This window comes from Thermobia domestica, chromosome 9 (assembly GCF_964235325.1).
Source record: "Thermobia domestica chromosome 9, izTheDome1.hap1.1, whole genome shotgun sequence".
Classification (NCBI taxonomy): Eukaryota; Metazoa; Arthropoda; class Insecta; order Zygentoma; family Lepismatidae; genus Thermobia; species Thermobia domestica.
In genome coordinates, this window is record NC_137462.1 from 237,677,035 (window position 1) to 237,702,749 (window position 25,715).

General features: G+C 32.9%; 1 protein-coding gene across 1 annotated transcript in view; it reads right to left on the reverse strand.

The window, feature by feature from the left end:
• Window positions 1–15,263: 15,263 nt before the first annotated feature.
• Window positions 15,264–25,715, reverse strand: part of LOC145694238 (uncharacterized) — a 45,508-nt gene continuing 35,056 nt past the window's right edge. Inside the window, exon 3 of the mRNA XM_081770343.1 lies at window positions 15,264–19,594. Coding sequence (XP_081626469.1) covers window positions 19,391–19,594 — 204 coding nt within the window. The 3' untranslated portion in view covers window positions 15,264–19,390. The remainder of the gene's footprint in view (window positions 19,595–25,715) is intronic.

A 25,715-nucleotide genomic window follows, 5' to 3' on the forward strand; every position in this document is an offset into this window, starting at 1 on the left:
AAGTATCTTTAAAGTTATTCGTTTAATTTTCCTATAAGTGGAAAGGACAAGGACATTTTTTTTAACTTGACGCAGACTTAACTTGAAAGCATATATACTAATAACAAATCATACATCATATTATTAAACATCTCTTCTAACTAACCAGAGGTGCGAAGTATCGGGCAAAATGAGTATATATATATGTATGTATGTATGTATGTGTGTGTGTGTGTGTGTGTGTGTGTGTGTGTGTGTGTGTGTGTGTGTGTGTGTGTGTGCAGAATAAAACTGTCTTTCAGTACAAACTGGTGGAGTAAATGTACATTGAAACAATTCATAGTCACAAAACAGTCAATTCTAGCTAGTCTTTTCAATTTGAGGCACTTAAGAGCTTTCACTACTGCGAAATTAAGCTACCGCTAATTTTAGAGTGTTTCTGTAATATCTTCAAAACAAATAAAAATATGGGAAAAACAGAAACGTAGTGAACTAGACAATACGATTTTGCATGTGTTACCTTTACCACAATTCACCTATCAGCTTTTGCTATGCTGCTATTTACAGAACCCGCAAAAAATGCTAAATCTATCTACAGTTGCAAATCGAAAGTAGATAGATGAGTTGTGATAATGGTATCACATGAAAAATCGTATAATCTAGTTCACTACGTTTCTGCTTTTCGAATATTTTTATTTGTTTTGAAGATATTACAGAAAAACACTAAAATTAGTTTAATTTCGGTGTAGTGAAGTACCTTAAAAGCAAACAGTGAAATGTTAACTTTATGCAATTCTACATATAATTAATTTTCACCCTCTAAACTTTACTAAGTTTTTGACAGGCCTACAAATTAAAAGGTTCTTCCGTGTGAGGGGTAGTTATTGTATTTATCCTACATAAATTCAAAGTGTTATCATTTGGATAGTAAAATAGATTTGATTCATTTTTAAGCATGGGAAGTAGTATTAATTCTACAATAAAATGAAAAATCAAGATTATATTTCATTTAAAATCTTATACCTCTGAGTTAAGTAGGGATCCATGGAGAGGGCGGAGGGAGCAACTACCTCCTCGAAATATTAACTTTTCATTTCCACTTACAGTATTAATTCGTCTTTCTTCTGATGTTTCAGTTTGTATGTAAAAATGTGCAGAGAAAAAAATATGTGGTGCTTATGAAGGCATATTATTGGAACCACGTATATTTCTGCTCCCACTTCCGTGAACTTGCCGCCATAAAACTCAAAGAAGTGAATGCATGATACTTCCTTTCCATGATTAGCTGTAGGAGGTAGGGCGATGTGATTCAAAGTCCTTGGATTAAAAATTTATATTTCATTCCTGTGTCACAAAAGAGGGATAGGGGTGAAGTGTAGAGTCTGATGCATAATTTCTTTCATTTGATTGAAATGAAGGAAAGAAATAAAAGTCAGTCTTCAGTGCATCTTACTGCATCGAATTTGGGTCTTTTGGGTTGAATGATTGATTGCTTTGTGTTTACTTTCTTTATGATAAACCAGGTTCTGTAAGATAAGACCTATAGGCAATGCCACTGGAGCTGGGCCTAGGGGCGCAACGTTCTTACGAGCGCATGTTGGGCGAGAACTTAATAAGCAAGACGAAACAAATGAGAAAGTTGAATAAAAATACTAATTTTTTAATGATAATGAACACGATTAAAATAAAAGTAAGTACCCTTCAAGTAATAATTTCTTATCGAGTCCGTTGTTTGAATCATTGGTGGTTTTAAGTTGAGTGGAATTTTAATGCAGTACTTGCAGTAGATAGGTGCTTGGAGAAGGGCGTGTAACACTGTGATGTTGGTGTACGGTGAGCCTTTGTACAAATATTTTGAGTATGTACGCAACATAACCACGCCATACCAAAATTCATTATAATATACCGGATGGAACAAAAGTCCAGGGATATTGGCTATCACTGTTATAAGAAAAATGGTTAGAGAGAAAATCGTTGGAAATAGGTTAGTTTCAATGTAAAATGGTGGATTTTTCCTTCAATCGCACCAGCCATTTTGACTTCACAATGATAGTGCGTCCAATGTTTAAAAGCAGTTTTTCCAGTTCAGCAGGCTGTTCTCTCGGGCCATCACTATACTCGCAATACAGAATTGTTGGAGAATTAATTCGGGATGTTTTAGTTTCCCCTACACAACAATGTACAATGTGCACGTTCCCCATATCATTCTTGTGTGATCTGTTCCGTTCGAGCAATCTCTCGGACTTGCAGAAGACGAACTTGAGTGTACGTCTGATGAGGATCTTGGCTAGAAGATCGAAACGTCACGTGTAAATGTGTTTCTATTAAATAATTGCAGTCTTGTTCAGCAGTGTGTTTATTTTTCGGATTTTATTTGCCAGATTGTGTGTCAGTTCGAACTTGCAACGTTGCAATTTCAACTAATACTGGGCGCTTTACCAATGTGAAACCCAAACACTGATGCAATTTTAAAAAATTCTATCATTTTAGATTGAAGACATGTTCCTAATAACTTTGCTCTTTTCCTATTTTTACATATCTTTACTCATAATGAAGACAGCATATGACTCAGGACATTTGTTACACGTGGTATACAAAGATATTAAAATAAATTTAAGAATAAAAATAAGATATTTTTATTTTTTATTGTTATAAAATTTTGTACGTTGGGTTGAAGGGCGGCAAAACGTTAAATCTGACCCTGCCTACAGTTTAACAAAAAAGAAGCTAGTAACAAACATAAAACAAAGCATTGTGAAAAAAGTGATTGTTCAAAAGATAAACTAATGAACTTGAAGAGAATAGTAAAATCAAAAACACTCGGCACATGTATTAAAGCATCGATGAATTTAAGAAAGGCTTTTGACCTTGCGCTTATATATTAAAGAAAACTGACGGAACAATTCTCATTAACATAGATTGCAGTTGTAATTAATGGGAAGATTTCTTTGACGATTTGCTTAACACACAGCAAAAACTGATATTCAAGAAGAAAAGGAAATGCCACAGCAGAGCAAGGGTGCCGATTTCTCTGAAAATTTGGGGGGCCCATTCAGATGCAGAATATATATATATGGAGATTTTATGACAAATTGCACTCAAATTATGCCAAATATTGTATATTCATAAATACAAAAGGGGCCCACATAAGTTTTGGGAGGGCCCTCTCGGTTCCCCCAGGATCGGCGAACTTGCAGCAGAGCCATGTATTCCAGAGCCTAACCGAACAGGAATAGAAATTACTATAAGGGAATTAAAGAAACACAAATCTCCGGGTAAGGACGAAATTCCAGTTAAGTTAATTTTAGCTGCAGGAGAGAAAATTGTAGAAAAAGACACACAAACTCATTCACTTTATCTGGAACAAGGAGGAACTACCACAAGAGTAGAGGGAATAAATCAATTTTCCCATTCACTAAAATGGTGACAAAACTGATTGTAATAATTATCAAGGCATCTCTCATCTGTCAACATTCTACAAAATCTCTCAAACTTCTATTAGAAAGATTGACTCTATACACAGATGAAATTATTGGAGATTTCAATGCGGTTTAGGTGAAATCAATCAACTATCGACCAGATATTTACCATTCAACAAATACTTGGAAAGAAATTGGAATACATCATATCGGTACCTCAATTATTTATTGATTTTAGAAATCCTACGACTCAGTTGAGAGGGAAACATTGTACTACATATTTACAGAATTTCGAATACCGAGAAAAGTAAGTTATATTTATTAAGACGTATTTAAATGAATCCTAAAGTAAAGACCGAATAGGAAAATACTTGTCCAAGAGCTTTCACGTCTAGAATGTCCTGAAATGGAATGTGTTGTTGCCATTGTTATTCAACTTTTTTTTTCTAGTGTACCCAATAAGGAAAATGAAAAATTGCAAGCGGAGCCTAGATTTGAATGGTATTCACCAGGTTACGGCGTAAGCTGATGATATAAATCTGATAGGAGAACAATATAAAGAAATGCCGTGGCTTTATTAAACACTTGCAGGGACATGAGTTTAAAAGTAAATGCAAAGAAACTAAATATATGGAAATTCGCCGGAATCGTAATACTGTAAATCATTAACACACCAAAATATCAAATAATACTTTCGACAAAGCGGATTCTTCCCAACATCCAGGATCAATATTAACAGACCAACCCATATCCACGAAGAAATTAAATGTGAATGATAGCACGAAATTCGTGCTATTACTTAATTTAAAATCTTTTGTCTTTGCGAATTATGTCGAGCAATTTGAAGCTTAAAATACATAAAATGATAATCATGCCTTGGTGCACTGTATGGTTGCGAAATAAGGCTACTTACTCTAAGGGAAGAAAACAGACTAAAAATTTTTGAAACCAAAATACTGAGGATCCCAAGACAAACGGGATAGAGGAATAGCGAAAACTTCATAATGAGTAACTGCATTATTTATTCCGTTTACCAAATATGTTTAGGCCATCAAGTCTAGGAGGCTCAAGTTGGCAGGCCATGTAGCCAGAATAAAGAGAAAAGGAACGCTTTTAAAATTTAAGTTGGAATTAGTGTGCAAAATCTAGTATTTGACTAGCTCCTCGACTTCTGAATACAAACTCCTCATTACAAATAAGTGGACGCACCGTTTTGATTGAATCACGGAAAACGGCTAATCTGTCAGAAGGACTTCATCATGGCACATTGATTAACGGGTATATCCAAAGGGGATATTGAAGTTTAAAATTCTTGTCAAAAATAAATTATCTTACCGGAACTTTAAAAATTAACCTTTTCAATTGAAATTTGAATTACAAGAGGTGGGGGTTCAAGTATTTTTCATAAATCTAATCTCTTCGTTTAAAAAAAGGTCATTTCAGCAAGACTTTAATATATCAATAATCGATAAGGGTGACAAGATTGTGTTACCTAGAAAGTGTTATTAGTAAGAGCATAAAGTGTGGATATGAAATAAAAGTAAAGATAAGAATGACGAAAGTATCATTTAATTAGTACAGTTAAGGAAAACTCATGGAACACTTAAGATGAGTATTATATTTTACGGGGCAGAAATATGTACACTATTCAAAAGACAAAAACGCCGACTGGAAGCTTTCGAAATGCGTGTGAGCAGAAAGATGAGAAAAATGGCTGGCTGAGAGGACAACTAATGAGGAAGTGCAAGGAATACGAAAGTAGGGATGAAGTATATCGGATGTAATTAAAAACAATAATAGAAACTGATTCAGACATTGTGTGAGTAGAAATTGTACACAGAAGGATAGCATAGAAGGTATGGTAGAATAATAAGGAGGGGATAAAGGGATCACAAGTACTGTAGTTCTGCTAACAACTTCTCAAGTAAAATAAGGCTAGATGGCGTTCAGAATTAAGTCTTTGTACTCAAAAATAGATAGGGCTTGAACTGCTGACCTGTAACCCACATTTTAGATTTTTTATGTATGTGCGTAGGATTATAAGTGAATTATAGTAACATTTGAAATGTTGAACTTAGTTCACTGGAGGCTAAGAGGTAACATATATGATTTTAAATTACAATAAAAATCTGTCAACAACTCACTTGATTTGTGAAAGTCAACCGCCATCATTATCAATCGCATTGCAATAAGTCATCATTGATGACGTCACAGATAGCCTAAGCGGTGAAACTTGATGCAACATCGTTGCATTGTGGATTGGTTGTACCTTTGTAGAGGCTACCATTGTTCCAATTTTAAGTAGTACTTCTTTTGGCAGGCCATAATTCTTAGAAAACTTTTTATTTCTCTGTAGGTCCACACGAATCGTCATGATTGCATTGGGTGTTTCCAAGCTCATCCTATTCATTTTCTTTGATTTCACTATCTTGATTTAATAAATAAACGCTCAACCCCAGCGTTAGACAAGGAAGAGAAAGGAGCATAAGAGCGAATTTAGAAAGTTCAACAAAAGGATTGTGTCCACTTATGACTTTATATTTTGCTACTTCACTCCAGAAGGAGATAGTATTATTATTGGGCCCGGAAGTTGAGGAAAAATCCTCTTTCTTACGAGTGCCCGAAGACGAGGCTTAACATAATAGGCCTATATGTTCATTTTGGGTTATTGTAGGCCAGAAAATAGTGGATTTTATCTGTCCTTTTTTGCCTTTTTCGGCATTTCTTTGTTCTTTTTCAAGCTTTTCATAGGTCTTAACGTCCTTTTTTGCACTTCATTTTTCGACAAAAATTTAGTGGTCATTAACTCCAATCGCCACCACCTCTTAAACATCTTTTCTTTAGTAAAGAAAATTCAAAAGATAGGACATTCTTCAACGACTGAACTGATAAGACCAGACTTGCAACAATCACAAGTCAGATAAGGAGGCGTAATAATATCCTCCAGAAAGGGGGGGGGAAGCTTTCTTATTTTAGTTTGTACTTCTGTTTGTAGAAGGAGAGGTCTTTAACCTACCAAAAACTTGTATTTCTTGAGTATTATACTAATTAAATGAGTAATTCTAACTAAATCGAGTCTTATTTTTAAGTCCTTTTCTCCAGTGTTTAGGTCCTTTTAAATTTTTTTTAGGTCTTTTTATAGGCCCTTTTTAGGCAATTTTTAGATCTTCAACTTCCTTATTAGCTTCCGACCCGTTAACAGCTGTCATATTCGTCCACTGAACTTGAATGTAAGAAATTATGTCTGCTGGCCGTATTAATATTTCTGCAAGTAGAATCAGTAGATCTTTCAGAACACACAATATATTCTCTACAGATATCACTGTGATTTTCCGAAGAATGTCTATATTTTGAGGGAGCCTTTGTTGCAGCTAATTTAAGAATTTAACAAGAAACATTAAGCAACGATCCCTAAACTGCCCTTTCTGCTCCGCAGATAACTTCAACATCCGCACCTTCGTTTCAAATTTTTATCCTAAATATGAATACCTATCGATATAATCATCGAAAAATCTTTCAGGGGATCCAAACGTCAGGTTGGCATTAACACCTTTCCTCGCTATTGATTGTGTAAGATTACATAAATCATGTTACAATTTGGTGGAATCTGCAGTGCTCGAGTAAAATGATTTGTGTATGCCGAAAATTTACTTTAAAAATATTAAATGAAGGACTCACCTGAATACATATTACAGAGAAGCTCTGTTGTAGAACATCTCTCCTTATGGCGACCCATTTTAAAAAGAGTCTTTAACTCTAATAATTGATAATGCACTTAATTGAAAATGCTTACATTTTCATAGAATAATTTTGTAACACATTATATCATATGTTAAATATGTCTTGCTTGTGCATTATTTCAAAACGCTCATTTAACAATTTCCTTTTTCAGTATACGATACGGAAATATTAATGATACCGTTAGGAAGGTTGCTTTAGGTTTCTTTATCCTAAAGAGAATGAGGTACGAACGAAAATCCTAGGATAAATGCAGTAACTGGTTGTCTTTCAAAATATCCAAATCCCAATAGGTTTTTAACGAAGGCGATGGAACCTATTATTGGGATGCCAAATCGATTACAAAAAGAAAAAGGAAAATACTTGTTGATAACTTTTACCGTTTTAGTTCTATGGAAGTCAATGTTGAAACCAGGGGTAGTAGAAAATTTCAACCTCTTGCAGTATTCGTGGAATGCTGGGGCTAGTGAAGGTATGATCCTTTGTTACATTGAATCGATTGCAAAAAGCGTTTGTAGGTATTTATTGCCCTTTCTGTTCTATGATGCTCAAGGATAAAGCCGGAAATATTTTATTCTACCATTTTCTTTCTGAATAGATTTTCAACGTAGTTGAAACCTATTCTTGGGACGCTGAATCGATTGCAGAAACCGCTTCTCGATATCTGTTATCGCTTGTGCTCTTATAAATGTTTGCAGACAGACGGACGGACGGCAAGAGGACGAACGAACGGACATAGGCATCCTTAAAAACTTCCGACACATACATATATCTATAGCATAATTTGAAAATCTACAAATAAACCATAATATGTTTGTTCACGATTGTTCACATAAAATACACTTCCAGATGTTTTTGCAAAAATTTATTCAAAATTACATTTTATTAAAATAAGAAATGCTCGCTACCAGGTCGATGAAAGAGAACCTAGTTTCAGATCTGAATTTTCTTAACTCCAAAACAGAAGGGTAAAAAAATTCGATTTGTCAAAATCGTCTCTAACGATTTTGTTTATATTTCATACATTTGCTTTGTAAACAATTAATATCAAAAACAAAATAAATGCTGCCAACTTTAAGTAGAACAACTCATATCACGTAGTTCTTTTTTCCTTTCATTCACTTTTATTAATATAAAATTTCGTATCTGGATGATTCTTTTAAACAATTTATTCAATAAATGAATATGATGAAGATACAAACCACGGCAGTAACTTTGTCTCTCTTATTCCTTAAAGTAAATCATGTTATGCTGTAGTTGATAATGAAATATTTTATTGTGCAAAATGAAAAAAAAAATTAGGACGTTCTCCAAATTCTTCGGCCTAAGAAAATTAAGCCGAAAAACTAAACTCACAATAAGGAAATGATATACATGGTTTATTTTCGATTTCCGAGATTTTTCAGGTACTTGAATTTAGCACCAGCCATTTTGTTTTTCGTATACATTGTTTATGAATCGTGAAAAAACGAATTTTTCTCGTGAACTATTGTGAACAAACGATTAACAAATATCCTGCATGGTTTATTTTCCTCTCCCGAAATTTTCAGGGACGTGAACTAGACACCGGTCAGTTTGTTTTTTGTATAAATTGTTTACGAATCGTGAACAAACGTAAATTTTATGTGAACGATCATGGTAAAGCGACTAAGAGAATATATGCATGGTTTATTTTCAATTTCCGGATTTTTTTCAAGTACGTGAAATTAGCCCACTTTTTCATATAAATTGTTTATAAATCATGAACGTACGAAACTTTTATGTAAGCAGTCGTGAACAAACAATGAGAGAAATATCTGCACGGTTTATTTTCGATTTCCGAAAGTTTTTATTTTTTTATTTTTAAGAGTGTGAAGTTCGCACCGACCATTTTGTTTCTAAGTTGTTTATAAATCGTGAACAAACAGAAGTTTTATGTGAGCAATCGTGAACAAATGATCTGCATGGTTTATTTTCGATATCTGGAAATGGATTCTGTTAGTTTCACGCACATTAATTCTATATCATAACGTAAGAATATTCTCAATTTGTTCATGTGAGTTGTCAGCAATTGAAGAATATTTATAATAATAGCGGTAGCAGATCTATTAATTGTTACTTATCAGAGGCATCGATCACTCGGACGTTCTTTGATATAATACATATACAACGAAGATAACTCCCCCTACTAAGCCATCACAAAACTTGATTTCCTTTAGTCAGTCTGTTCAATAACTTACGTAGCAGTCTTTCTGTAACCACGAGCATTGTTTGAAATAGTGTTCTTCAAATTATGTAGAATTTGGAACGACATTGCTAATATTTTCATATTAGAATAATTTTGTAACACATTACATCGAAAGTTATATATATATATATATATATATATATATATATATATATATATGTATATATATAATATATATATATATATATATATATATATATATATATATATATATACTGTACAGTTCATGTGAAGGAATTGAGAAGGTGTTCACACAAGTACCGTATACAGTTACAAGTTACACTTAAGTTCCTAGGTTTTAACGAGTTTATTTATGTTAAAATAAACAATTTATAGAAGTATGTAACAATGAGATAACAATAACAATAAAATACAATACAAACTTAACATCATATCCATAGCAACAATTACAAAATTGAGTTATATATAACTATCTGTATATGAAGGAACTGGCTATAACTAACAAATGTATGGTTTGATTACTTTTATCAGTTATGAGTACTCATATTGCAAGGTACGTTGTGAAGGTTTAGCATTTTTATAAAAGAAAACTGAATATCATCCTGATTCAATAAATCCACATATTATACATTACTGAAGTATTATATAAGAGAAAAGTCTATTTTCGTAATCTTTTTCAGATCTTTCCTACAAAGTCGCAATGTCACTGGACAACATTAAGAAGAAATATGGATGGATATAAATGACTGTGTGTAAATATATGTTAATAAAAGTAATTCTCTACATTTCATGTAAAAGGTGTGAGTTTTATAAACTTCCTTTGTTCTTATTTTGTCACTATTAAAAGTTTTCCTTATTATCTTTTTAAAGAATATTTTGTTAGTAGAAGAACAAGAAAAATGTTCACAAAATTTGATTTTCTTAAATTAAATTACAGACATACAAGTATAATTAGTAATTACTAACGTAAGTAGCGAAGTAATAAAGTTGATTATTTTCATTTCTGATTTGTTCAAAATAAAAATGTTCCCTAAGATGTATATATTCGTTTTCTTACTAGTTAGTGTGGTAATATTTTGAACAAATCAGAAATGAAAATAATCAACTTTATTACTTCGCTACTTACGTTAGTAATTACTAATTATACTTGTATGTCTGTAATTTAGTGTCTGTAATACAGACGGTACAAGTAATTTAATTCTGCCGTTCATTACTTGATTCTGGAAATATACTTGATTATAAATTACTAGTAAGTAGAATTAAATTCTATTTTAGTTTTAGCAATGAACATTACTAAATGCATCCGAGTACCACCTACGTAGTTAATTTTGAAGGTTCTTAATTGCGTCTCTTTCTCTACATCGCCCATAATACATTCGTGCAAATAAATTCCAGGTTCGCTTTCCTGTAGTCAAAGTCCAGTATATCAGTTTACTGTCGGTATATCTGAACGTTTGAATAAAAATGTTTTTTTTAAAAAAAAAAAAAAAAAAAAAAAAAAAAGAAATCTCAAACTTCCTTAACTCTTCAGAGTTGATTATTTAAAATTCATACTAGTAAATGTGTTAATTGCATTTTGTGTTTAAAGAAGCTGCCATACAAAATGTCATTGCTCTACATCTAGCAATGCAGACAAAAGTATGTAATATTAATAATGAGAAATATTTAAATCTCATTTTTGCACTCAAAGTTAAATTTCGCATAACTTTACATTATTCACAGTTTACTTTCTAAGGAGAATGCCTGTACAAAATTACAAGTATTTTTGGCCAATTGTTTCAAACGTTTGGTGACAACTAAGTCACTGATTTTCCCTTTTATTGTTTGTTTGGCTAAATGTTAACGTCTGTTACTGTATGAGACGTACACCTACTGCTTATCATAGTACCAGAAACTCTTTAGTTCTAACTAGAAATTGAACCCAGGTCTCCCATGCCAAAGGACATTTGCTTATTACATAACACGAGAGATTCCTTTGTCTTTTACAGATACATATTACTGCAATATATTTGCATAAACATACAAATTATTGACTAATAATTGAAGATCACAGGAAAGAAAGGTGAAATGTCATGTTTTGGTCGAAATTTAGTTATAAATTTAGTTACAGTGTGTGCGCTTTGAGGAGCTGAATCTCGCAATATTATAGACAAAAAGTACACACGTTATATACAATCAATATTTTTTTTTATTCCCGCTATATATTAAGTAAACAGTTGTTTAAAAAATTTTAAAATTCAATTTTCTCAGAATGAAGAAAAGTTTACTCTTCTAACTTCTTCTCTATGGTCTTCAACTACTTAAAATATCAATATATCCACTTACGATGTTAAGTTTAAATATATATGTCTTAATTTAAATTTTTTGAATGTTTAATATATAGTACTTCACATATATATATAACTAGGTGTTTGAGTACATGTTTATGTTACAATTTTGAACCCATACACGAAAATAAACATATTATTATTCACATAACTAAATACATTTGTGTGCTCTTCTGCTAAAAATCCAACTAATATATTGTGCTGCATTATTGGAAGTAATTCAGTGTAAATTAGAAAATTTTTGAAGGAAAACTAGGAACGTTCTAGGGAAGCAACTTAGATTTGAGTTTTTTAAAAATATTACTCCTTAACATTAATTAAATTATATTTAGGTGATTAATAACATGCTATTACATATACAGAAATCATTTGATACATCGTTTAATTCAGTCACTCATTTGATGACTTAATGAAATTATTAGATTTAATGTAAATTAGATTGCATTACAGTACAATTTCATTGTTATGACTTTTAAATTTATTGTATTAATGTTTCAAAATTGTCTTGGTACCAACCAAAAAGCAAACAATTATTATCGAAGTTAAATATAAACTGTGAAGAAAACAGTAAATTTTTAAGACTAGATAAGAATGTACCACTTTACACACTTCCACTACTAAAAATACAGATGTTCTGATATCTATCTTGCGTCTTTTCCTTTGATCTAGTGATTAGAACATGCGCCTTTTGTGCTTGGGATCCTGGGTGTCAGGAGTGCATTCAATGCAATACGGTGGTTCGAACTCTACCTTAAATTGTAGGTCTACATCTCATATAGCCTAGGGGCTAAAAAGTGACGCTCAACTTAAAGAAACAAAAAAAAATATATTCATGTAAGACAGTAACTAAAATCTATCAAATTAATTATGTTGATTTCTGCATGTTATTAGTCTAATGCACTTAGATTTTAACCTGGAATTTTATAACAAGCTGAAAATTGGTATGGATATTTAGAGTATTGTCAAACAAAATACTCAAAGTCCCAAAAATTCATGTTTGGGAAATCCGAGATGTGAAATCATCAAAGTAATCATCTACAGAATTTATCCCATGCATTTTAAAACGACATATTTTCTCGATATTGAAAGATTAAAAATCGTTTTGTTTCATTCAAACAGAGCATAATGTACTTGCCAGATTTATAATGATCACTATCGCAATATTCATATATGATGTCATAAAGTGAAAGGGATTCTCTGTTTGTCCTTTAAGATATAACTCTATACAATTTTGAAACGAATTTATATACGGGAAAATATCCTGAAGAAATCATCATCATGCTTATTATCATCATCATAGGGTTTCTGCCATTACTGCGAGGTTACTTGCCGCATTTAAAAAGCTTGCATGCTCCACAGTCTTCCGTAAACATCTTTGTTTTCATGCGTGATTTTTCTGTTTTGATATCGTTCACTAATTGTAGCTTTCTTCACCCCCTCCCTCTCTTTCATGCCACCATACCCTCTAGCACAGTGCTATTCAACCGGGGGTACGTGAAGATTTTTCTGGCGGTACGTAATCCTAAAATAAGTATATTTCTAATATTTATTGATCATACTTGATTTTTTTTTAATTTTCCACGTTAATCTTTTGAATGTGAAGTTTATCCCCCTGTAAATAGTCTTTTGATTGAGACACTGATTATCCTTTTATTGGGTCTCTATTTGTCCCCATTTTTAATCATCAGAACAGGTGTATTACGTTTAATAGGTTCATTTCGATTTGTTTTAAACAGCTTCAGGGGTATACAATTGGATGGCAAACTGTGTCTAAGGGTACGCTAGAAAAAAAAGTTTGAATAGCACTTCTCTAACATGTCCCTCATGATACAGTTCCTTCTTAGCCAATGTCAAAACCAGTTTCTCTTCCTCTTATTAATAATATCTAAAATTGTTCTTTCCTCCCCAACTATTTCTAAAACCCTCTCATTTGTTTTCCGTTCGACCCAACTAATTCTCCCCATTCTTTTCTATACCATGAATAATAATAATAATGCATATTACTAAACAAAGAAAAAGAGGAGAGGTTGAGAAAGAGTTTTAGCAACGAATTTCGTGATAAAATACCGAATTATTTTATTTATTTATTTTTGTTTTAACAAAAATTACTTGAATAAAATTTACATCCAATTCCAAATAACTTTTTCTTGCGGTATTAGTAGTATATTATCGATGGAAAATAATGATCAATGTTCGAGCGTACTTTCTTAATTGAAACGAATACTTTAACTATTTGTACAGAGAATTTTAAAATCTCTCATAAACTTAAGTTATAGGTTTGTCAAGGTTAAAGTTTCGAACTATTGAAACAAATACTGACGTTGGCATGGAGTACTTGAAGGACTGCACGACATTAATTTTCGTATATTGTCTTTATAGGATCATTAGAAAGCAACGGGCCCCAGGAAGCAAAATGTATTCAAACGAAAGTGACTTTCTAGAAAAGAATCATATCAATAGATGCGTTTCGCCACTCTCAATCGATTGTTTTTCATATTTTCTACATAAAATTAGTACAAATGCTCATATATCGGAAAGAAATTTGACTAAACCGGAAGTGAATTTTTAAAAGTGGATGCAATTGATACAAATCGTTCGTTTAGTCAATCTGAAACGATTGACGCACATATTATTTGTACAGAGTCATAGAAATACTCAGGTCGAGAAAAGTATATTGTGACTCTAAACAAAATGTGACTTAAGGGAAGTACCCAAAATTGGTATTAATGGATTATCTTCGTCATCCTAAATCGATTGATGTACAGTCTTGTTTTTAAAACCTGAAAACTTACTTCTCTTTGAAATCATCCGTACTCTAATGTATGGTTGGAAGTGAACAAATGTGAATTTTCTATTATCAATACAGATTTTATTTAAAGTTGAGGTATTTAAGTTTCCTAAAGATATGACCTTCTAAAGTTAGGTCGGTGGATAATATTTTTTGAACAAGACTCTACATGGAATTATTAGATAGAAATGCCCGAGCGTCAAAACTTGAATTTTGATTCTAAATTGCTAAGATTGGTAACAACCAATTTGCTTCGTCATTCTGAATCTATTAATTTAAATATTGAATATATAGGTTCACCAGAAATGCCAACGTATCAAAAAGGAAATTGCGATTCTAAACTCATTGATCAATATTTTTGTCATTCAAATCCTTTCGTCCCCTGAATCGATTGATATGCGCATTGTAATGTAAATGGTAAATGGTAACTAATCCAAAAATGATCTCACGGAACTGAATACAATTGGTTTCAATTTCTTTCTTAGGGTCACTAGAAATACTTAAGGTATGGAAACTTAATTACGGCTTTAAATCAGAGATCATGTTACGGAAGTGACTACAATTGGCGTCAATCAATTTCTTTCTTCACCTTGAATTGATCGATGTTGATTTTTCCTACATATGGTAGCTAGAAATTCACAGGGTCTTGAAAGTAAAATTTGACTCTAAACCGGAACGGACTTTCCAAAAGTAGACATGATTAGTATAAATCAATTTCTTTCGTCACCCGGAATCGATTGATGTATATATATATATATATATATATATATATATATATATATATATATATATATATATATATATAACCACTAGACATGCCCAGGCTCCAGAAAGTTAATTGTGATTAAACCGAAAGTGACTTTCCGAAAGTGGTCAGGATTAGTTTAAAGCGATTTCTCCACCCTGAATCGACTGATCTCAATATTATGCATAAAGGATCATTAGAAATATCCTAGCTCAAGAAAGTAAATTGTGACTCTAAACCAGGAGTGAATGTACAGAAGTAGTCAAAATTGATGTCAATGATTTCTTTCCTCATCGTGAATAGATTGATGTGCGTGTTGTATATACACTGAATTATTAGAAATGTCCAGGCCTCGGAAAGTAAATTGTGACTCTAAACCGGAAGTGGTCAAACTTGGTGGAAGCAATTGCTTTTGTTGCCTTTAATAGACTGATGTGAATACATATTGTCTATGTAGAACAAATAAAAGTGTCCGGGTCCCGAAAAATAAAATATTCTTGATTCAAACAATATGAAAGTAGAAACCTGAAAGGAGATTTAATTATACTTTTCAAGAAAGTTTCTTTCCACTCATACACGTTAAGAGTATGATACGTGCTGAACATTTTAGCTTAGATTATGTTGTATATGGAATATTTAAGTGATTTAAATACTTTTCGAATCCGTAATGTAATAGCAACGGTGTTTTTTTTTTTTTAACGCAGGAACCGTCTTTATTGGATTGGTTGATTTAGGAATTTAGGATTCCTTTCAGCACCTAGGCATTATCAAACGTGGATCAACAGCTCAAGGTGGGATGCGAACCATGTGGTATCCTACTGGCAATCGAACCTGGGTCTCCTGCGCTACATGCGTAGACGATACCCATATAACCACAAAGGAGCTCAAAGTGCCTTTCTAATCTGTATAATTTTGTGATAGTGAATTGGATATAGGACGTGCAGATGGAATTCACGTAATGTATTTTGTGCAATGGAACAAAAGGTAGCAGTATTCCTAAGTAGTTGTAGTGAAAATTGTCACTTAACACGTTATTTCGATTTAGGACAGACCTCGAACAAAATTGAAGAACTAATCAAAAGAAGTGTGCGATCATTGTTTCCAAATTCCGACTTCAAACAACGATGTTCGTTTTGTGAGAAGGATATTTGAGAGACTTTGGAAAACATATTAGTATGTCACAATTTCTAACTTTCGAGTAAACTAAAAGAGAAGGTTGACCATTCTTATGCAATTCAGTGCAATGACATATACTAAACAAGTTTCACTTGCCACCTACAAGTACATTGCCGAAGTTAAACTAGCTGCGTACTCTTTTGTTGTTAGATGACAACCCATTCTATCTAATAATTCATTTTTTTCTTCGGAAGAGTCGCTTATCATTATGTTCGTCCGAGCCGCTTATTTGTATTGCATACAAATTCAGGAATCCGAGTCTGAATTACCTTCTCATAATATTGATTGAATAAATTATTTGAGTTTGATAACAATGAAAAGATCTGAAAAATAGCGCGAAAGAATGTTAGTGAAATAAATAATGAGATTGATCCTGCTGCTGCAAAGACTTATGTTTCGTACATGAAACTTTACGAGATAACAATAAGGTATCAAAGAACCGAAAAATTTAAAGTCAACTTTCTCCAAAACACGCTATTTGAATCTGATAGTTAATATAATAACAGCTATCTAAGGAGCTAATTTATTCTTCGGTTAGTCGTTGGAGTGTCCTGAGGTTTCGGTATAAAGTTCTTGCTTAAATGTTCTCAACATTCGAAGTATGTTCATTGTATAAGGTGACTAATATGTCGTACAGTTTACGTTTGGCAATGCTGACCATATCAAGACTGGGTTTACATGTAACTTTCCACACTAGGTGTACCAGATGTATCACACCGACGAAATCTTACATGTGCGTAGTCCTGTGCCGAAGATGAATATTTCTACTGCAGAATCCGAATTGAATAGCCCCAGCTAACTTTTGTCAAATGGTTCAGTGTGTGAACTATATTTGTAACACCACGGATACCGAGCCATTCTTAATGGCTACTGAAGTTTAACTCAAAAGATGTAAAGCATAAGAGGCGAACGGATAAGAAATTACCTACTGAGGAAATAACCGACGATTTCAGACCATCAATTGTATCCTAAGTATTGTTTCTCGAAAATGTCTCAACAAAAGATCTATAGAACTTCTAAGAAATTATATTCAATCAGCGGATATTGGCATAATTTGAACTTTTTTATAACGGAGACGATTTGACGATTTTAACACCAGTGACCGCAGCGCGAAAAGAGTATTATCAGTTCTTGTGGGAGAGGATACTAATTCGGCTGACTGCACAATCTGATTTAGATGTTGGAGTTTGGGTGCCTATACTTGAAAATATAGAAAATCGTCACAAAGTTTACAAAAGGAACTTGCAGCTGCTTTATTTTCTAATATTCTTTTCATCAATGCCACTACTGGATGGGGTACAACTTCTATGTCGTTCAGAAAGGAAAAAGTCGAGAAATCGCTCTTTTAATAAAACGTGTAAATGTATTTGCCACATCAGAGGCAACTTACAAAGAAATTGCAAACGCTGGATCATCCTTCTCGATTCTCGCGGTGTCGATATTGATAGCAACCTAAATGAAATTAAGCACTATCAATACACGAGAGCAGTGACAGCGCAGTCCTTTAAGTCAACATTTGATTTATGTCCAGTGAAACTGATTGAACTACCAAATATATAAATATTTTCTGTATTGAAAACTTAAGTTTCCGGTTTATCTCTGAAGAAGATCCCCTAAGTTATACTGTATGTTTTACATCTATTTATGGAAAAATACGGCACAAATTATTCCGAATATTGTAGCTGTTACTCGTAATACAAATATTGTTTACTGCCATTTGCAGCGTCATAAGTGATTATGACGTCCTTATTTTTAAAAGTAGTAAATCCGGTTCTCGGAGATCCGGTTTTCAGAGCCAGTTCCGGACCTGGATCCGAAAACCCGGTTCCAGAACCGGATCTTAGGAACCGGTTCCAGACATGGATCCGAAAACCCGGTTCCAGAACTGGATCTTAAGAACCGGTTCCAGATCTGGATCTGATAACCCAGTTCCAGAACCGGATCTTAGGAATCGGTTGCAGATCTGAATCTGAAAACCCGGTTCCAGAACCGGATCTTAGGAACCGGTTCCAGACCTGGATCCGAAAGCCCCCAAAGACCCGTAAAGGAGGCACAAAATTCACCTTTAAAAAATGCAAAGAGGACCATGCGCTTGTGCCCCCAGAAAAAAATTTTGGTCCACCAGTGGACGTTTAGCCAAATGAGTTGGCCAGTTTGCCTGTTTAGCCAAGTTTGCCAGTTACCCAGTTTATTTAGAAAAATGAGACAAGCTGCCGCCGCCTGGGCGCCTGCCTGTCGCTTCCACCATTTCATCTAGCATACTGTTCACAGCCTGCCAGCAGCTCGGGTTTAGCGTAAGGATGGTCACAAAGTTTCGGTTTCAGACCTGGATCCGAAGAACCGGTTCTAGACGTGGATCCGAAGAAGCGGTTCTAGACCTGGATCCGAAGAACCGGTTCTGGAACCGGATCTTCTAGAACCGGATCCGTTCAGATCCGAAAACCGGTTCCACCAGGAACCGGTTCTGGCCATCCCTAGTTTTCGGCTCATTGGAAAACTTTTGAAAAGGCAAATGACAATTATTTCAGGGTATTTTCCTGTGTATGAATTCGTTTCAAAGGTAAGTGAAATTAAACCTTAAAGTATGAATTTAAAATAAACATATTTTAAGTCATTGTATTGGAAACCTCTAATAGTGAATGATAAGTGATCGTCATAAATAACAACTTCTCATATTATCTGCGAAATGAACTAAGGAATAATAAAATTTCAATTTTGAAGTGTCGAGAAGAGACATTTTATAATTTTAGGGATAAATTTTGTCAGTAGTTATCTTGATGATATTACATCTCCATTTCCCCAAAAGGAATTTTTTAAAGAATTTAAGTAAGTTATTTAGGACCACATTCTAAATGTCTTCAGCAATTTTCAACTTGTTATCGTAAACGTCCGGAGTTTGAACCATTTTTGTCTAATTGCATTGATCAACTTCTAAATAGAGTAAAGTTTATAACAATATACGGTTACCTTTGGTATAATTGAGGTTAGTTTATGCATTATTGCTGTCAAATAGAAATTACTAAGATTTCCTTAATGAGAGATTTCACCTTCATATATTACTTCTGCATGGAATCCAGAGTCATCTGCCCAGTATATCACAGTTTCAAGTCGGCCATCTGGAAGTCTAACATAGTACCGTCCCCATGTTTTATAACCATCACGAGATTCCATATGTCCGAAGTTATTTCCTTTATAATCCTTGACACCATAAGCGTAGTCGTATTTAGGATAAGCCTAAGTAAGAAACAATAAATAATTAATTGACAAATGGTAGAAAACAATATAGCAAAATGTACAAGTATATTTCCCTATAGTAGACATAAGGAAATGGATTATATATCCAAAATATTTGTATCCTTGGAAACAATTTTCAGTCTATTTTGATTCAGATCTAAAACTATTGTTGAAATTTTTCAACTGCTTTTTTCTTATAGTTCTATGTTTAAGAAGAAAATTTAAAAGGAAATTGAATGTAAATTTCTCTATGTTTCCAAGTGAATAGATTATATGATATATTTAAAACCTTATAATAAATATTTGTAGGATTGAGATCCAGAACGGAACAAGCTTTATAAAAACTTAGATATAAAAGGATAATCTCAGGATGATACTGAAGTTTACTCAAGCATTTTTTGAAGTTTAAATGTGTGCGAATAATTTTTAATGATTTATGTATAGTAATCAAGTTTCTATTTTAATGGATAAAGAAATATTTTAGCAATAATTCGCACACATTTAAACTTTAAAAAATGCTTGAATAAACTTCAGTATCATCCTAAGATTATCCTTCCAGATCTAACTTTTTATAAAGCTTGTTCCGTTCTGGATCTCCATCCTACAAATATTTATTATAAGGTTTTAAATATATAATCTATTCACTTGGAAACACAGAGAAGTTTTCATTCAATTTCCTTTTAATTTTCTTCTTATACACCATTGTGAATCTTAAGTTTCCAACAAAGGTCTCTTATCTAACACCAAAACTTCATTTATTATACATTCACCTTGCGATCACTAGATCCTGTGTGTTTCTGGTAATATTTATTACAGGACTAATACTAAAATTATAAAACTACTTTCCAGTAGAAGTACATACTGTTATGATGCTGTAGTTCGAATAACTGTGGCTTATGTTGTTTGTCAATTCTCACTTGTATCATCAGTGTTGAAAATAGACGCTAAAATTTAGGCTAACTCAGCTTGTTCAATGGCTAAGAATTGTAGTGACCATATCTATCCATGTCTTATGAAGTAATTATATCAACTTCTGCTATATTCTGACTTGTAAGTTATTCCTTTGGATACAAAAATATCTAAACATTTCAACTCTTTTGGGCTCAGTGCATCAAAAGAAGCCAGATTGGGCTATTCATTTCAACTCTGAGTGCGTAAGCACTATAGCACTCAAAATGTGTATTATATTTTATTTGCATTTTAAATCCTTGTACTTTAAAACCATATTGGGAACGTTTTATGTTAATACACCTGGAGAAGTATTATTGCTATTAATATTATTGCTATTAATATGATGTGATGTAGTGCTTTGAATTTTCACATTGATTTTAGTTTTGGTCTCTACGGTTTACAATGCTTTATTTGTGTTTCCATCTGATAAGATTGTTGTGGTTGACGGTTATAAAAACAAAATAGAAAAAGCTCTACTGGAATATGAGAATATTCTAAGCAAAATAGAAAGACTAACTACTTAAGAACTTGTTATCAGAAAAATGTGTATGTTGTATAATAAGATGTCACAAGAACACCCAGATGTAGATATTTTTAGTTACAAACAAAATTTTCATTCTACATAAATTTGTTGTATCCTGTATATCGTGCTATTTGTATTTTAACGTATACTTTACTTTCATATTATTATTTTATTATATGTGTATCTTAGAGTGTATTATAATAGAATTGAGGTCATATTAGTATGTTATTATATATGTATTTTAAAGTGTATCAAATACACTTTACAATAAGGGAAAACTGTAATTAGGCATTTGCCTGTTGTTTTTCCGAAATAAATAAATAAATTCCATGTTATTAGCAAGGAAGCAATACGCGAAAGCACTGATAGTCTGCATTAAATAAGAAAGACTGGTGAGCGAAACGTATCGTGAATTGTTCACTGATGAGTAGCTGTGTGTAGATTTCACGTATGTTGTGTTACAGGAGGCCTGATACCTTATGTAAGTACAAGAAATCTTCAAGTATTGGATAATATCACAAGTATTTTCTCCCATTATTTAACACTGATATCGCTCGATCAAATCGGCATTGAGAGCTAAATAAACCTGAAAGATTGCACAAATTCCGAGAGGTGATTCCTGACATAGTCCTCTCGCATGTTATCGAATTCTGCGTCGTGTACTTTTTGTCTTCTTTTGAGAGAGAGAAAGAAAGAGAAATAATGGATAGGTGGGGAGACAGATATAGTTCTCTTAGGAAACAAACCATAGAAGTTAGACAAAAGCAAATTTTTTACTGTATATACCGCAAATGAGAAGTAGAGTCCTAACAGCATCCTAATACAAGATTGTGTGACGAAATTATATATCACTGTGAATTATCCAAGATAGATGGTTGTCAAAAAAGTATTGGAAAGACCTTAATCCAGCAATGGATCAACAATTGTTGATAATGGTGTTTTTGCGTTTCAAATATAAATAACTATCACCACTACACTCATGTGATTCCAATTCTCATTTTTGATATATCTGAGCATTGGACATTAAGAAATAAACGCTTATAAAATCATAAGTTTAACTCTGTTGCTGTAAGAATTTCTAAAAACATAGATAGTTAAACTAAAACTTACTGTTCCTGGATATAATTGGTTAAAATTTACTATTATATTTGGGTATAACAAACGGTTCTGCGAACTGGAAATATTTTAACAACCGGTTCTAGCGAACTAGTGCGAACCGGTTGAATAGCACCACTATATATATATATATATATATATATATATATATATATATAGAGAGAGAGAGAGAGAGAGAGAGAGAGAGAGATCATAAGACACCTATTATTAACAAGAGATTGTTCAAACATCAGTCTCCATGCGTTTCCTAGAAACTCACCGTAGTGGATAAATGCACTTACCAGAATCGGTATCAGTTCTGAAACTTACAAGAAGTTAGCTTTGAGTGATATCGATCAAAGAAGGACACCAAATCAGAGGGGTAACACAGACTGTTAATTTGTAATGTGAAACAAGAAAAGTAAGGAGAAAGCTCTTGCTCTAAGGACTAGAAAACTATTATCGATTGTGATAACTTATTATTAACAAAATTATACTATACAAAATTATGTTATTTCACACAGAAAGTTTGCACTTCTAATTTCACATTTAGAGCTCCTTCGTGGCTAAGCGGTTAGCATATGCACCTGTGGCGTGGGAAACATGGGTTCGATTCCCGGCGGGAGCGCATGTGGTTCGGACTCCACGCTAATCAGTAGGTCCACGTCTCATATAGTCCCGCTCCTGAAAGGGACGTTAAACTGAAAATCAACTCAACTAATTTCACATTTGCATCATGTGTACTTATCAAATAACTGAAATTTTATTATTCATATTTTCATGTCGGACTAGATATGAACGACTAGCTTTTTACTAGACTTTAGAAGGTTCCAGCTTAGCATCCAGCTATTGTAATGAGGGCTTTCTGTATTTTTTTCAATATCTCTAGGTGAATACTGGGTTTATACTTTAAATATGTGACTTGCATTCCACGATTTCCTTTCATTCATTCATTATTAGTACCAAGATTTTTATTGTAAAATAATCTGATTATATATTAAACATCGTGAATAAATACAAGTAGACTCTTTATAGTCTGTTTCTACTAAATATCGATGAATACTTATATATAAAACTACAGGTCAATAAAAAACCAAAATTCAAGTATTTCATTAAATCAGCTCGAGAAAGTATTTCTTATTCGCAACAAATTTCACGGTTTCAAGATGAGAAGCTTTGTTATCGTTTTATATTTGGGATATAACACATTTCATTTTGCAGTTCTGTAGTTATCTAGAATCAAACATATATTAGATCCTATTTATTAAAACTTCATTGGCAACTCTAGAGTTCAAAAAGAAGGAAGTCACATCGGCAATGGTAATAAAAATAGCTTTGCACACAAAACCCTCTTTCCTTTGGGACTTACAATGACTTTATATTTTGAAGGCATTCTTAAATTCTGGTGTGAGGCGTAAATATTACAGGAAAATAGCAATACATTTTGTATTGCATAATTAAACATCCATTATGTCTTGACAGAGAATTTAAGCTATTCGAGAAGTAAAACCACTGAATTTAGCGGAAAACAATCGATGATGTCAACACTCCTCAACCTACTTCTTCAATTTGAATTTCTCAATCGATTTTGTAAAAACCATTCAGGAACATTCTTACTAATGAACAGTGTAATTTGTTGTTTTTAGGATGTAAACAAATACTTGATTCTGAGTACCATTTCATATATAAATGACACTTTCCTTTTGATACGTTGCAAGTTTTAAACTCATCACCACTGGGGTACAAGATTTATAGCAAGCAACTTTGTGGTATGTTAAAACACTATGTAAAACATTGTTAGTTTGAGAATATTTGAAGCTTAGAATTATAGTTGCGCTGATAATCTAAGGTTAGTGGAAAGTTATTCTTATATATATTTTTGAAAAACTAGACATTTTTAAATATTTGTTTAATTCTTTTTAGAATTTGACATTTTTAGTTTTAATATTTTTCTACTACTTGTTTTATTTTTATTTTGAAAGGATTTTCAAACTTAGGATTGTAGTTAGGACTTACAGTCTAAGGTCGTTGGTAGAGTACTTGAGACCTTTAGAATTGTTAGTCAATAATGAGCATATTGATTTGAAATCTGATAGCTAATTTTTGAAATCTATTAATATGTAATAATAATTTTCACACTTTGAACTGTAGTCATTACTCATAGTCTAAGAGTATAGTTACAGCAAAATTTTACTTTTTAATTCTTCCCCTTTGAATTATCCTATCTCAAATCATCCTTCAAAGAACAGCGTCTTTATGTCGAGTTTAGAGATCAATTTTCCTGGTTCAGAGGCAAATCAGAGTTGGCAGTAAAAGTCACGTATTTAACATTTAGATACAAGAAATAATGAGATACAATTTACTTCCTAAAAAAGAAATCTAAAAAGCCTAGCTCACGCCCCAGAAAAATCTTAAACACGCAACTATATTTATCTACTGAGAACTTTGGATCCCGTGTGTGTCTACTAGTGCTCTCAAACGGGTCGGGTCAGCTCGGGTCGGGTTGTCGGGTCAGGCTACTCGGGTCAGCTCGGGTCGGATCACGGGTCGGGTCAGTCAATTCGGGTCACGGGTCGGGTTAGGTTGGGTTAGTAGTGTAGGTTATGTTAATGTGGTATTTAAATTGAGTAAGTAAGGTAGATTATGATAGGTTAGGTTGGGTCAGTAAAGTAGAGTAGAATAGACGAGAAGAGCGTGCTAGATAAGTTAGAGCGTATATGTTTTATTTACAAACAACTTAATATTGTTTTCGAGGATACAAGTTCGTATAACATTTGTAATATTTTGTTACTATCAATGCTACACTTGTAAACACACAACACACACACACACAAACAAACTGATTCTTTACACTGTCCAGAAATAAATCACTGGCGGAGAATAATATATAATTGAATCTTCTTTCACACACACTAACTCATTTTCATCGTGTTACAACAGTAATCGTGGTTTGAGATTACATGTAACAAAAATAAGATTACTTGTAAGAAATTTTATACTTGTAACAAAAATACAGCTTTACTAAATTGTGCAGAAATACTCCGCAAGCCGAAGTTAATATCTAATATATTTCTATTTCCTATAAAGTTACTCATTTTAACAGAAAATTTGCATTTTATGACGACCTATTCTCAATCTGGATTTACCTTTGTTTTCAGTAAAGATATGCATGTTTGCACTTGTTAACTGCCTATTTTCTTTCATTGCCTTACTGTGGTTACTATTATGCTGGCTATTTCACATTGAGGGTCATCAATTTTTAAACCACAACAATTGCATTCAGTTCACAAGTGAAGTAATCAAAGCAGCAAATTAATATGAGTAACTTGCGGTAAAGATAAAAGCTGCAACCCTGCTTTCTTAAACTTACTGATCTAATAGAACTGTATGTTTGTGTCGGGGAAGAGAAAGAGAGAAGGAGGGAGAAAGTAGCCAATTAGTGCGCTGTCCACGAGAAAAAAAAAATGTTTCTTGAAAAAGAAATATGTGAAACTTGATTCAGTATGTGATATTACCAGATTTCATTTAAAACTTTTTTTTTTTTTTTTTTTT